Source organism: Triturus cristatus, chromosome 8 (genome assembly GCF_964204655.1).
Source record: "Triturus cristatus chromosome 8, aTriCri1.1, whole genome shotgun sequence".
In the NCBI taxonomy this organism is placed as follows: domain Eukaryota; kingdom Metazoa; phylum Chordata; class Amphibia; order Caudata; family Salamandridae; genus Triturus; species Triturus cristatus.
In genome coordinates, this window is record NC_140591.1 from 429,534,830 (window position 1) to 429,549,684 (window position 14,855).

The 14,855-nt window shown below is 46.1% G+C and overlaps 1 protein-coding gene across 1 annotated transcript in view; it reads left to right on the top strand.

Moving 5' to 3' along the window:
- Positions 1 to 14,855, top strand: part of COG3 (component of oligomeric golgi complex 3) — a 343,588-nt gene that overhangs the window by 247,658 nt on the left and 81,075 nt on the right. The window contains exons 18-19 of the mRNA XM_085621830.1: positions 12,281 to 12,369; positions 12,478 to 12,612. Of these exons, the coding sequence (XP_085477956.1) occupies positions 12,281 to 12,369; positions 12,478 to 12,612 (224 nt within the window). The remainder of the gene's footprint in view (positions 1 to 12,280; positions 12,370 to 12,477; positions 12,613 to 14,855) is intronic.

Below are 14,855 nucleotides of genomic sequence, written 5' to 3' on the forward strand. Positions count from 1 at the left end.
GGACTGGTGTGTGGAACTGGGTGATGCCAGCGGACTAGATACCTCTCCAGATCTGGGCATGCTTTAGCCTCCTACCATGGCTACGGAAGAGGGAGCTTCTTATGCCATAGTGGTGTGGAAAGCGGCTGAGGTCCTTGACCTTCAGCTGCCCTCTGTGACTGTCAAGGCTATTCTTGACTGAGGCTCCAACCGGGAGACAACTCCTCAGAACCCCTACTCCTGTTCAATGAAGCCCTCCCTGACGTCCTTCTGCGAACCTGGTCCAAACCCAACACAGGGGCTCCTATGAATAGGAAAATTGCCCGTTGCCACCGCCATGCTCCTGGGGACCCAAACTTCCTCACCCAACACTGGAGAACTTGGTGGTCCAGTCTTCCACATCACAGGGCGCATTCACTAACACACCCCCAGACAGGGAATCAAAGAGGCTGGACTCCTTGAGGAAGAAACATTTTCTTCCGCCACCCTGGCATTGCTGTCTGTGGACACTGCATGCCTATTGGGCCACTATTCCCACATGCTGTGGGATACAGTTTTGCCACAGGTCCTGAACGAGGACGGGCCATCCTCTCTCAAGCCATTACAGAAAGGAGAGACACAGCAAATTTCACGGTCCTGGACTCTACCGACTCGGTGCAGGAACGCTTTAAGTACTCGCGGACTAAGGCCAAGTCCTTGGGCCTCTCTGCTACCCTACATCATCCCCAGTCTGCCTTTCGCTCCTTTCGAGTATGGAAAGGGTTTTCAACCATGCAAACCCTATCCCGGCCAACGAGACGCGCAGGCTTTCCAGCCTCTGTGTGGACGAGGGTGCGGTTCCTACCGGCCTTGTCGGTCGGGTAGCTAGCAGTCTGGTCCAGCCTCCACCCCACCAGCAGCTCAGCATCCATACCTTCCTAATCATGCGGTTTTAGACCACGGGCATCCAGTTGGTGGCAGGATCCGCCATCACCTCCACAACTGGTAGTCCATAATGTTGGACAGGTGGGTTCTACAGATAGTCTGCAGGGGCTATTCTCTCTCCTTTCAGACCACCCCTTCCTCCATCCCTTCATCTTATGACCACCTGATGGAGGATCATTTGTCCTTGCTCCGCAAGAAAGTCATTGTTCTTTTGGCCAAGGGGGCTATAGAAATGGTTCCAGGGCCAGAAGAAGGCTGTGGTTCTTATTCCTGCTACTTTCTGGTCCCCAAAAAGGATAAGACCTCCGAGCTCTCAACCTCTTCCTAAAGCAGGAGAAATTCAAGATGGTAACGCTAGCTCAGGTCTTGTCTGCCCTGAATACAGAAGACTGGATGGTAGTGTTGTACTTGCAGGACGCGTATTTCCATATCCCGTCCTGGCTGCCCACCAGCGTGATCTGCAGTTCACGGTAGGCCATGAGCACTTTCAGTTCATCGTGCTTCCTTTTGGTCTTACAAGTGCCTCTCGGGTGTTCACAAAAGTGATGGCGGTGGTTACAGCTCATCTGCAGAGATCAGGGATGTCAGTCTTCCCCAATCTCGACAACTGGCTGTTGAAGGCAGGCTTGCCCCAGACTGTTGTGTCCCACCTCCAGACTACAGCGGACCTTTTGCATTCGCTAGGGTTCACTATCAATATGCCGAAGTCACACCTGGCTCCCTCTCTAACACTCTCTTTCATCGGAGGTGTTCTGGACACAGTGCAGTTTTGGGCTTATCCCCCCGAGCATCTAAACCAGGATATTCAGGCTATGATGCTGATGTTTCAGCCCCTATCCTGGATTTCGTTGAGACTGAATCTGAGGCTTCTGGGCCTCTTGGCGTCCTGCATCCTGCTGGTCACTCATGCTAGATGGCATATGCAGGCTCTGCATTGGGATCTGAAGTTCCAGTGGGCGCACCATATGAGGAATCTCACCGAATTAGTCCAGGTCTCGGAGGGGACTGCGAAAGACTTGCAGTGGTGGCTATTGAACCGTTTTTGGGTCAAAGGCAGACCCCTCTCCCCAACCAGATCGGACAGTAGTGACAGATACGTCACTCCTGGGATGGGGCGGCCATCTGGGAGAGGTGGGGATCAAAGGACTCTGGTCTCTAGCTGGAACCGGACTCCACATCAACCTGTTGAAGCTCGGAACGATCCGATTGGCATTGAATGCCTTTCTATCCTCCATCAAGGCTGGTACAAGTGTTCACTGACAACACCACTGCCATATAGTACTGCAGCAAATAGGGCATGGTGGGATCGTGAACCCTTTGTCAAGAGGCCCTGCGTGTCTGGACATGGCCGGAGCAGCAGGGCATACTGCCTGCTGGTTCAATACCTGGCTGGTTCCCTGAAAACCAAGGCAGACAAATTTAGCCGCCGATGCCTAGCGGATCACGAATGGCGTCTCAAACTGGAGGTGGCGCAAGGTCTCTTTCAGCAGTGGGGAGAGCCTTGGTTAGGTCGGTTCACCTCCACCAAGCCGAAAAAGCGCAGTGAAGTTCAGACCTCCTATACACCTTTCTACCCATACCACTCCTGCCCAGAGTTCTCAAGAAGATCAGGAATGACTGGGCCCAAGTCATCCTTGTGGCTCCGGACTGGGCACAGAGAGTCTGGTATACAGGGTACTGAGCATGGCCATCGAACCTCTAATCAGGCTGCCCGTTCGGGAGCATCTTCTGTCGCAGCAGCAGGAGATGGCCCTCCACCGGAACCTGTCCACTCTCCACCTTCTTGCATGGAGATTGAGCGGCAGCAGTTGACAGATTTCGACCATTGTCCCAAAGTCTGCAGTGTTATTCTGACAGTCGGGTGCTCCACCAAGACGGTATACACCTGCCATTGGAAACAATGTGTATCGTAGTGTACAAAAAAGTAATTTAGCTCACTTTTTGCCTCCCTTTCTGATATTTTGCTTTTCATTCTTACCCTTGCCCAGCAGGAGCTCTGCTTTGGGCACTCTCAAGGCTTATCTTTCTACTCTGTCTGCCTTCTTGTGGCTGCCTGACCAACCCTCTTTATTTAAGTTCCCTATTGGAAATAGATTTTTGAAGGGCCTTGTACATATATTCCCCCCCCCCCTTCTCCTTTTATTTGACCTGTGTGGGACTTTAATTTGGACATCACTTCTTGATGTGTGCACCTTTTTGAGGATCTTCACAATTGTCCCCTCCCGCTGCACATGATTAAAACAGCCTTCCTTGTGGCAATTACATCTTCCGGGAGGGTGAGTGAGCTGCAGGCTTTATCTAAGCCTCCCTTTTTCTTGGTTTACCCTGACAAACTGGTGCTTCACACTAGGGCCTCTTCCTTGCTAAAAGTGATCCCACCATTTCATGTGGACCAATCTGTCCCCTTGTGCACCTTCTATGCTCCTCTACATCTTTCCAAAGAAGAGGAGCTACTTAACCATCATGACCCATAGAGTGTTGTTGTTCTACCTTGACCGCACACAAGTTTTCCAGGTCGACAACCAACTCTTCGTGGGGTATGTTGGCGCAAAGAAAGGTTGGGCGGTGCCGAAGAGCACAATCTCTCGATGGGTCGTACTCTGCTTCAAGATCTGCTACGCTTTGGCAAAGAAGCAGCCTCCTCGAGGCTTACAAGCTTATTCTTTCAGCAACGCCTTATCTGGTAGAAACTATATCTAACTGTAGATTTCTTACCGACCCACCCATCCTCCCCACTCTGCTGACCGATTTCTAGGTCACGCTGATCCCTTTCAGGGCCCTAGTTTGGACACACCAGTGTCAGTGCACTTCATGGCTCCATGCATCTGGTGAGGAATGTTGTGAAAAAGTAACTGACATCAGTGTGCCTGGGTGGCGCCTATATAGGTACCGTGATGTCACTCCATCGCGGACGATGACTGATGCGGAGCCGATCACCGCCACCTGCTGGCGCGCATGGTTACTGCTCGAAAAATCTTCGGATCCAGTCTGACACCTGGGAAATTCAAATGTAAGGAAGCTGACGCTAGATACAGTCTCTACCAGACAAGGCGCTACCAAAGGTAAGTAACTTGTTCATTAAGCTCCGTGCATGCCCTTGTTTTGCTTCAGAAGATGGGTATCTGTAAAGTTTTCACCTCAGTATGAAGGCTGTAGGTAGTATGATCTTTAGCACTTTGGTAATTTTAAGTGAATAGTCTCTTTGGACAAGTTCAGCATAGAGTGTACACTGTGCTTAGTAGATACTTTTTAATACTCTGTACTGTATTTCTGATGAGAACTTCACTGTCCGCAAACAGTGCAGTACAGAGTAAACGCTCTCCAAAGAGTAAACAGTGCTTACAGTGCCCACTTTTCTACTTGTATCCACTTCATTTCTCAATGTAGGTTCAGTGACTGTGAGAGGTTTGGTATAGGCAAAGAGTGTCCATAGTAGGGCATTAGTTATGTAACCGGGATTGTATTGGTACAGTCTTTTTTGAGGGAGGGTTTTGAAGTACCAGATTTAGAATTGTATTTTCTTTGTGTCCAGGCACATTTTGCTGTGTACTGGTTCCACACCCCTACCCTCACCCCCCTCCCCATGCCGCACATCGATGGTGATAGACCAGGGGTACATGACGGCAATCCCAACAACCATTTTTTTGGGGACGTGCTCCCAGGAAACGGGGGCAGAAATCACAACGGTTGCCTGCACCACCGCAGCCTGTCAGGGACTAGCCAGGCAGCTCAAAACACCTATGCTATAGTCCCCGCTCCTGCGAGTATCATTCCATCCTCTGCTCCCTATGACAGATGAAGCGGGGTTCAAACAGATGCTCCTGAGGGTCAGAGTTCACACGTGGAGATTTGTACCAGGAGGGAAGCTTTCTGAACAGACAGCCTTTCTTCGGAGGCACCGCACCAACCCCGTTGGAGACATTCTTTTATATCCGGCTGAGACATAACATTAAGGCAGCCACCCCTGATTTTCCGAGGGAGCACCTACACCCACCCCTTTGCATACACTATTGCAAACACCCGACCCTCCACACATAGCCTTAATGCTATACTGTAGCACTCGGAACAAGCTGAAATGGAGGGCGATGCACGATTAGGTTGAAAGGCCGAGCTGGGAGTTACCCTCAGCGACAAGCAATGGCTATATTGCTACCAGCAGACAGGTAAGATAATGGCTAGTAGCCGACTACGCATAATACATTATATGTTTTTACATTTTATCTACTGTACCCCAGTCCGGCTATACCACTACTGCTTGCGCACCAATGACAAGTGTGACAGATGCGGGCGGAGGTAGCTGACTTCCTCCACTTGGTGTGGACATGCCATTCGGTTAATAGCTATTGGATACAGATGGCTGACGCCCTGTCACAGATGACGAGCTCACAGCAGCAGCTCACTCCACTGGTGGCATTGCTGGGATACACTGAGAATGTGGAGCTGACGGTTAGATGCTACATATCGTTTGGATTGATACTGGCCAATCGAAGGGTGGCGTGCAGATGGGGTCAGGGGAGGGTTCCTAAATTTAAGGATTGGATCAAAGATTTATTATTCTGCCAGGAACAAATGTCTATATGCTCCGAACTGTTACCCCATCTTCCAAGCCGAAGGAAATATGGGATCCCTTAAAATCATATATGATGCCACACCCTCTGGTCATGGGGGACGCCAACACTGCTGACTGCCCTTGAAACCAAGTGGCCGGGTCCGCACCATGCGGGATTAGGTGGATGCCGGAAGGTTTGTGCACTCACAGGAATTTACTGGGAAGAACACTGGGATCGCCTATCAAAGAACTGTCATGATCTCCTTTATCCTCCCACACTTCGTGAGTGAACTCGGGAGATTGCGGGCAGGTGGCAGATGGACGTTAACGGGCAAGACATGTAAACAACATGAATATATGCACATATAATTACTTTCTACTAATGCCAACAAGTTGTACTTGTAAGATTCTATTCTTTTGGAAATACCAATAAAGAAATGTTTGGGAAAAACTATAACTGGTGAAGCTTTTTTTTTTCTTCTTTTTAGTTAAAAACGTTAATGTCACTGACAAATTCACCTAACTATAACGTTACTTTAACCTTTGGTTTTTTCAGTGAATTTCGAAGGTTTAAAAAAAATTATTATTAAATAAAAACCGATCACACCTAACTATAACGTTTCTTTAATCCCTGCGGCCCAAGGGACAAGGTCCTGGTGCCAAAAACGGCCTGGTGAGAAGAGCAGCTTTCACCCCTCCCCCTGCAATATGCACTTGGCCTTAGGGGATGGGGTCCACGGGGCTAAAATCGGCACTCAAAGAGGGAGGCCGCATGCCCCCCTCCATTGAAATATGCGCTTGGCCCCGGGGGTATACGAAATCAGCCTATGGAGGCGGGTCGCATGCTCCCCTCTCCTTGAATTTGCTGGGCTCCAGGGGATGGGGTCCCTGGGACCACGTGACCTCCTCCCCCCAAACATAATGCCAGACTCCAGGGGATGTGGTCCCTGGGGCTGAAAATAAAGCTTGGCCCTGGGGTAAGGGGTAACCAGGGCCTCCCTCCAGCTGGAAGCAGACTTGTCTCACCTGTGTGCACTACTGCAGGCTGGGAAGGCATGTTTGCTGCCATTTGGCGGGAGATTTTAACATTCTCTCCTCAGGCAGGATCAAACACATGGTTCCCTGCCCCTGCTAGGGTGGCTGGAAAACTACTGTATCCCGAGGTCAGGCTCCCCAGGAAACAGTAATTGAGCCAACCCCAAGGGATAAAATCACTGGTGTCTTTAATGGCTTTGGAGGGTGTCTGCATAGCCCCCCCCCTCCCTTTAAATAAATAAATAAATCGACCCCGGGTATACGGTCCCCCCTTCCCTATTTTACCATGTTTCAGCCCCGGGAGAAGGGGTCGGAGGCACTCGCATCCGCCTCCCCAAATTATTAAAATAATGGCAGGCCACCTATTTATTTATTTTTTGCAGCAATCCTGCCAGAGTCCTGTGGGATCACGGCAAAAATTGCTGTTTTAAAAAATATATATATATTTTGGACCCAGTGGGGTTCCTCTGCCCCACACAGGGCTTGGGGCAGGGTTTTTGTCCGGGGACTAAGTGACTCAGTCCTCATGTTGCTGCCAGCTAATCGGAGTGCTGGTCCCGCAGGAGTCAGACTCCTGTGATAGCGAATTGGCCCAAGGGGGGAAAAAAACTCCCTGGCCCAACCATCCAGATATACAAATATTTGTGTACTTTAATTTCTCCAAGACTACTGAACAGATTTATACCATATGTATATCTATCTATCTATCTATCTATCTATCTATCTATCTATCTATCTATCTATCTATCTATCTATCTATCTATCTATCTGTCTATCTATCTATCTATCTATCTATCTATCTATCTATCTATTTTCTTCTAATAATAGAGGTATACACTCCAGTGTTAAACAGTTTGTTTGCACCTCCATAATTCTGAAACAGGACAACTTTTTTCGGTAGAAAACTACAATCTGGAAAATAAAACCAAGCCCGCATTGCAGTATTTACAGTAGATATTTGCTATATAGTTAAAATAACTTGAAACCCTGCTGTAAATGCAGAGACAAATGAAGGGAAAGATGATTTTAGTCAGAATAACTGCGATTCAGAACTAGTATTATAAGTAAGCAACATTCCTTCTTCCCATACGATTAACCAGAACGAAGTAGTGTACTGTGTCCAATGCCACCCATAGTTGAAGAACCAACAACCCGCTGTGTCACCTTCATACGAGATGCACCAAAGCTTTTCGATAGCTAAGAACCTGACAATTCCATACATCTTCTTGGATAAAACCCAAAGTGTGATTTTCTTCTAGAAATGAAGAAAGCTGTTTGGAAACACTTTCTCAAAGTGTTCCCAAGGGTGGGCACAAGACTAAAGGGACGAAAATTAGTCACATCCCTTGAGTTTAAATTTGGGTTTTCTTTTAGCAGAGGTAAGATTATACCCAGATTATACTCCTCTTGCAATTCAATGAAATTGTACAAATAGGTAGAGATAGTTGGAAAAAAAATTAGGATGGAGGAGGAGACTAGACAGCTAAAAGCTTTCCAAATGCATTCTGGTCTTGGATCAAGGGAAGACCCGATTTTATTTTCAGCTAGAGATGTTCACCTGATTTGGATATTAAGACATCTAGCCCAAGTTCCTTTCCTTAAAGTTGAGCAAACAAACAGAAGGGTTCAAAAGTGTTTGAGCAGTGGCAATATAAGCACAAATCCCTTTGAATACAAGAGGCCAATCTATCGCAGAGTTCTTGGATTTAAGCACTGCAAATGGTTTTTGTGTATTATCCGCTCTTACAATTCAGCTTTGGTTTTGAAAATGAGTGTTCGAAAAACCTTTAGTTGACTTTTATACAACCCCAAATCTGCTGTGCTGTAGGTCGTCCAGTACCTACTTTCCACCTGTCAGGTTTTTAGCTGATTTTCTTTCAAATTATCATCAAACAAACGATTATTGGGTTGACGTGATGCTGGTTTCTGAAAGAGTGGAGGGAGAAACTTGTGTAATCTTATTGTGGGCCTCGTTCCTCTACAACATTAGTTTGTACCATCTAGGAGCCTTTTTATTGAGTAGCGTTTACCGCCAGACCCTGTGGCCAAACCCCAGCAGGCTGCTAACCCCACACTGCGGACAGCCTATGGCGTTTGCAGCGTAGGGTTGGCCTTCAGGCCCTGGGGACCCAATCCTCTGGGGCAAAACCTATATATTAAAGGGAGGGTGGCATTGAGCCCCCTCCCTGACCCCTACTTGGCCCTGGGAACCCCATCCCCATGGCCAGTTCTAGTAAACAAAAGGAGCAGTCCGCGTGGCCCCCCTCCAGAGCCCCCCCGAGCCTTATTAGGCCCCAGGGACCCCATCTTCCATGACCAAGTAGTTAATAAAGGGAGGAAGGCACATGGCTTCCCCTCCCTGAGACTAGTTTGGCCCCTACCACGGGGCCATAATTTTAGAGTGGAGGGGGCCCCCTCCCTGAATCGTTTTTGGCCCCCTGGACCCCAATCCCCAGGGGCCCAATTTACTTTTTTAGAGGAGGGGCATCGCCCTTCCTCCCTGAGCCTTGAAAAGGCCCTAGGGACGCAATCCACCAGGTCCGCTACTTAAATTTAAAGGGAGGGGGGGGCCATTATAGGCAGGGGAGCCCACTGCAGGGCCGCATTCTGTAAGGGGAGAGGAGCCATACACCCCCCCCCTAGCTATTATAGAGTCTGGGGAGACCACCCCCGGGCTGCATTCAATAAGGGGGCACAGTGTAATTCCTGCTGTCGGGAATGCTGCAAATTATCGATGATCCTTCACCAAGTTCTGGCTACTTGAATTATCTCGGGTAACTGGTACGCTGGGAGGACTTTTCTTTGGACTTGATTAAGTAGTCATTAGGACTTATGTTTCTGTGATGTTGACTGACTATTTTTTGGAAGAAAAACTCCTGGTAATATTTCTTAGCTCTTAAAGACCTTACTTTCATTGCCTTTTTCATGTATCTTTCATGTTTACTAGTTGATGGGGATTTGAAGAAAACTTAGGATAATTTTGCAGCCTTGTTGGCTAGCCGCTAGCCTTGTCACAAAACATCTCAGTAACTGTGTCACTTGAAATTTAACATGCCTTATGGAGCACTCGCCAATTACCATCAGCAGTTTATTTCTGGTGAAGCATCTGTGGTTGCCTAAAACTACCAAAGTCTCAAATTGGATCACTAACTCCGAGGGAGCCTGTATTTTCTGGCTGGTATCGTGCACTTGGGGTGAACCTTGTTTACATCTTTGTCCGACTTGGAGCTTTTAAAACCAGGTATCTGCATCTGGCAGAATGCTCCCGTTACACGTATCTTATGCTCCCTGGGCCCACTCCTGGATACTGCCTCTTGGTTTGTCCTGCTGCACAATTTCCCCATTTATTTCCTCAAATTCATCCAGACGGAGAGGCTATTACACTTCTCTCCTGAACCTCAGCGTCTGTCCTCCACAGTGCATTCTACTGAGGGAGAAGCTACAGACCTCACACCTTTATCTGGGAGAGATTCATCTAAAGACACTTTCAGGCTAGGGGATCATAGGTTCGTGGGAGCATAAGTTGTCATTGCCGAAAGATGTCATGTGTTGCCCAGACTTCAGGATATCATACAAAATCCCCTTCTTCCCCAGGCAGAAGAAATCTTTTAATTGTGTGCTGCACACGGTCTTGCTTTTGTGTTTTACATTTTCCTTAGTAGCTCTTCAGTTGTATGTTTGTTACATTACAAGAAAGGTCTCTTAGATCAGTATGATCAAAGTTCTGCATTCCCTAAAACTAAACGCAATATCCCATGCAATGTATCTCCTTGCAGTGCACTTCTTTGGTTAAATAGTTACTTTTTTACATGTTTCATCATAACAAATGCATTGGCATGCTGGAATGTAAACATCCGCTGGTGAGCCCTACACTAGAGCGTTTGTCTCAGGGATGCTTTGAAAGTGGTGCCTCATCACTGACCGTCCATGTCAGACATTCACCATGTGTAGCTTTAGAAGGTGTCAGCCAGTGCAATGGTGCACCAGACTCATTTAAACATTTTCGGGATCACTGAGAGAGGATTGGTAGCCTGGGAAGCCTATCAGTGTCTTGACGTGGCTGTGTAAAGGTAGGTTGACAGTATCTCACTTTACTCCCGAGAGCCCTATGTTCCTTTTGTAGGCCAATCTCCTTATATATAATGAGTTCAGGCATTACCCCCTGCTGATCCCTGTTTACATTATACTCTTGTGTATGACAAGCTCAGCGTTGATACTGCTTATACTATTGAAACCAGAGTTGTAATCTAATAAAGAACTGGGGCGCTAACCTCTTTCACAGAATGTGCCCATGCTGGGTGCCTTGTTCCTGGGCACATCAGAATCAGAATCCCTTCATTTTACTCTGCAGACAATTGAATTGCCAGGGAAAGTAGTGTACTTTGAGCTGCTGCCATTTGCAATGGTAGCAAAGCTTCTAAAGCAGCATTTGTATCCTTCAGGTCAGTAATAGCATATTAATGCCTACAATTGCCATCAGCAGTTCCCCTATTTTCTGTCAATTCAATATAACCTCAAATATCTCACTTCAACCTCAGCCTCTAGTCAGCTTCATCTCAACCTTATCAGCATCCTCTCACACTCCACTTCACCGAACACCTCCCTTTCCAACTATACCAGCCTCCTTCCCTCCTGATATCATACCCTACCGTCACATCAGCACTGTACCAATACGCATGGCATGGTTTGCAGATTCGGGTAAAATATAAAGACTTGGCATAGTGTGGTCAGAAAGGCAAGTCTTTTACATTATCAATTAAAGCTAAATGTGCCTAGGCTGCTTCCTCTTCCCAAGGTTACCTGCTTCATAATCATTTCCTTATGGTTAACAGAGATGAAGTGTCAGTTACCCTTATAGTGCTTCTGCTAGTCTAAGTCAATAGGGTTTCAACCATTAACATCCACCCTACATCAGTGCCTAATTTTAGCCAGTGGTTTCTGATGCTTTTCTTGAGCACCAGTTAAGGAGACATTAATTCACGGGGAGATTACGTGATTTGCCAGAATCACATGATGTTGAGCCAACGCCGAAACTCAAACCTGTTTTCCCAACCTTGAAGTCTGCAGTTGCGGCCATAATGCCACATCCTCTTTTCCACTTTCATGGTTAGTCGTTGGTTCAGTTTTAGGCGGCGCTAACAGGAAAGTGGGCTGGTGCAAGCTGCTTCCTGACGAGAGCCCCAGCACTTATTTTGTTTTACAAATTAACCACTGCGCTACATCCTGTATCAGCAGCGAGAACGGTATTGTTACAGACCAGCATCAGCTATAGGATAATGACATAAAGGTCCATAGAGCAAATGTGTATTGGGATGGTACTTGTATGTCAGATGTTGTATATACAGAGTAATGCCATCCACCTTTTATTAACAGCATCCCTGAAAAGCACATTTTGATCAGATCACTGTGTTGTGGTAAACACCTTATCAACTGACATTACTACTGTTATTATAAAGGTACCCTTTCATAGCTGCTGAAAATGTCACTAAAGTACTCAGTGAGACGATGCATTCTGTAATTTCTGTGAGCTGTGTGCAGTACTCTCTTGAAAACCAACAGGTTTTTACTCTTATAGACCCATATTTGTTATAACTTCGCCTTTGATGAGCTTCATATATTACTTTTTGCAGTCATGACAACATAGTATAATGCTCTAATGACAAAGTGAGATTAGCGGTACTCAACATTTTCCTGTTGCTGGTGTTTTAGCTTCTGCTCTCACAACTGAGAAACCAAGTGCTGTGAATGCAGGATTTGATATGATTACAACATGGATAACATTTTGCCTTACAGATGCAGCATTTAAAATCCTAAACCCACGGACAGTTACACGTTTTTTCAGACTAAATAGCAACAACGCCCTGCTCGAGTTCATACTACAGGTAATCATATTTATTTTGAATTACATATCGTTTTGCTTAAGAATTACATCAGTGGTCAGCCTTGAAATAGTTTTGTAGTAAGTTTAGTAAATTCTTTGTCTGCTTCAGGGAACCCCTGAAATTAAAGAGCATTACTTTGACTCCAAGAAAGATGTGGATCGCAACTTGAAGTCTGCATGTGAGCAGTTTATTCAACAGCAGACGAGGACATTCAGTGAACAACTGGAGGACTTCATGACGAAGGTACGCAATTATAATCCATGCCATAAAATTACAGTTTTTTTTTATTGTGTAGTGAGCATTGAGCATTTTATACAGAATCAAGGAGTGTTACTTGCTAAAAACAAAACCTGCCAGACTGGTTCTTAGACAATGGTGCTGGGTGAAAGTCATGGTGAATATAAGTCCAAACATATATACATGACAAACTTCCTTCTACATTCAGGAGATACCACTCCTTTTATTCCATCATTAGGTGGAAATTACACTCCTGAGCATACACACCAGGAAGCTATCATTTAGGTTAAAACCTATCCATCTCTTAGCAGAATGGTAGACTTTAGCCTCCTTCATGCTAACACTCGGGAACAAACTTCAGGAATCTGATTATTCCCCTCATTTTCAGCTTCTGTGAAGAATGAATAGGAGATGAACTTTAGCATCTGATACCCTTGAGAATATTTTAGTGCTTTTGAAATAAACATCTATGTTACTAAGACATAAATACATTTTGGCATGTTAAATTATGCTCATGTTATCCTGCTCCTCCATTTTTGTGAGAAAGGTAGCATTTCATTGTGCCATACCATCATCACTTCAGATTTACTTTATTTACTTAACTAAAGTAATAAAATTAGTAATGAAAATGGGACCAACGAATAACTAAATATGAAAACCCTATGGTACCTCAGGAAATGAATTGCTGTTAAACCTGGTCCTTGCTGTTTCAAAGTGTAGCAACCGTCGTCTTCCTAATGAAACTGTACTATTGAAGTTTTCGAAATGTGGAACTAGACCATGCACACCTGGAATTTTAGCTCCTCTATTTCAAAGCTCTCCTGCGCACAGTTTAAGCTGTTTGGTTAGAGCAGATGTCAGTACACACCTACGCAACATGCACATAATGCATACCCATTGTCTGTTGTCCTTCTGATGGCTTTTGGCACTGGCTAACAAGGCTATCCACCAGCGTTGGCATCAGCTCAGAGAGCTTGGCTGAAAACATTTGGAAAGTTCACACTAATGTTTAACTTTTTCTAATGTATATACATATTTTTTTTTTGTTGGGGTGCAACTCCCTTTGCTCTTTCTTGGTGCTAGCTCTCCCTTGCACCATCTTTCCTTGCTTGGCACTTGTATGGGCTGCAAGATGAAGAGGTGTCACCAGACTCCAGCATTTGGGGTTCCACACTTCTGGCCCAAGTATTGGTTGCATGTATACTACTGACTTCAATATTTCACTTTTATGTATTTGTGTATGACCCGACGTAGAAAGCATTACTTAGAAAATAATATTTTGATAGGAATGTTTGATTAAAGGGTCTTCACCATTTGAATCCACACCGTGTGAATATCCTGCTGTTTCTTTAGGCACTTGCTCACATGTGCCAGTAGTTAGTGCTTTCTGGCTCTGCAACAGTCTTGTATCACCTCTGAAAGTAATGCAGTGGAACCACATATAGGTGCCTCCCATGAACGCTGATATTCCCTCCTTTCTTTTCATGCCCTTTAAAGTGGGTCTGGAGCACTGCTCCCCTCTTTCTTGGTTGTACCAACCCCTAAAACTTATCAGAATTTAACAGAGCGCTAGAAAATTGCCTCCTCCCCAAGACCACAGGCTTCAAGCAGTGCCACGACTGCAGGAAGCAGATGTCTGTTTGGAGTCCGCACAATGTTAGATTTTGGTGTCTAGGTTCTAGTCATGACTCGCAGTCGTGCCACAAATGTTCCCTGATGCATCGAAGCCAGTCGGGAAGCCGGAAGTTAAACTCTGTGTTGCAGAACATAGAAAGCGTTGCAGATAGCTCTTGAAAAGACAGACCAGTTCCCGCCCCAAATCATGTCACCTCCTGCTCCATGTTGCGGGGTGCCTCCCATGCCAAGTTCCTGTTTTGCAACAAGTCTTCAGGTTAGTCAAAGCCCAAATCATGCCATCAGTCAAGAATGTCAACTGGAATTTGGCCCTGTCTTGCCACTCCCGGGGAGGAGAGAAGTTGCACAATTGACACTCCATAGATCAGACATTGTCTGACTCTAAGCCTATCCCAAGGTTGGTCCCTGTCTAGCCTGATTTTCTCAGGCCATAGTCAACCCCAGAGCAGAGAGAAAACGTACACAATTCATTTGAAATCCCTTTAAGCCTGTATATTCCTGTCAAACACAGGTTCTCTTATGGCAGGTAGCCTTCCTAATGGTATTACTTCCTAATGGAGAGTTGGTGAATTGCACGCCCTATCAGATGAGGATCCTTACTTGCTGGTTTATAC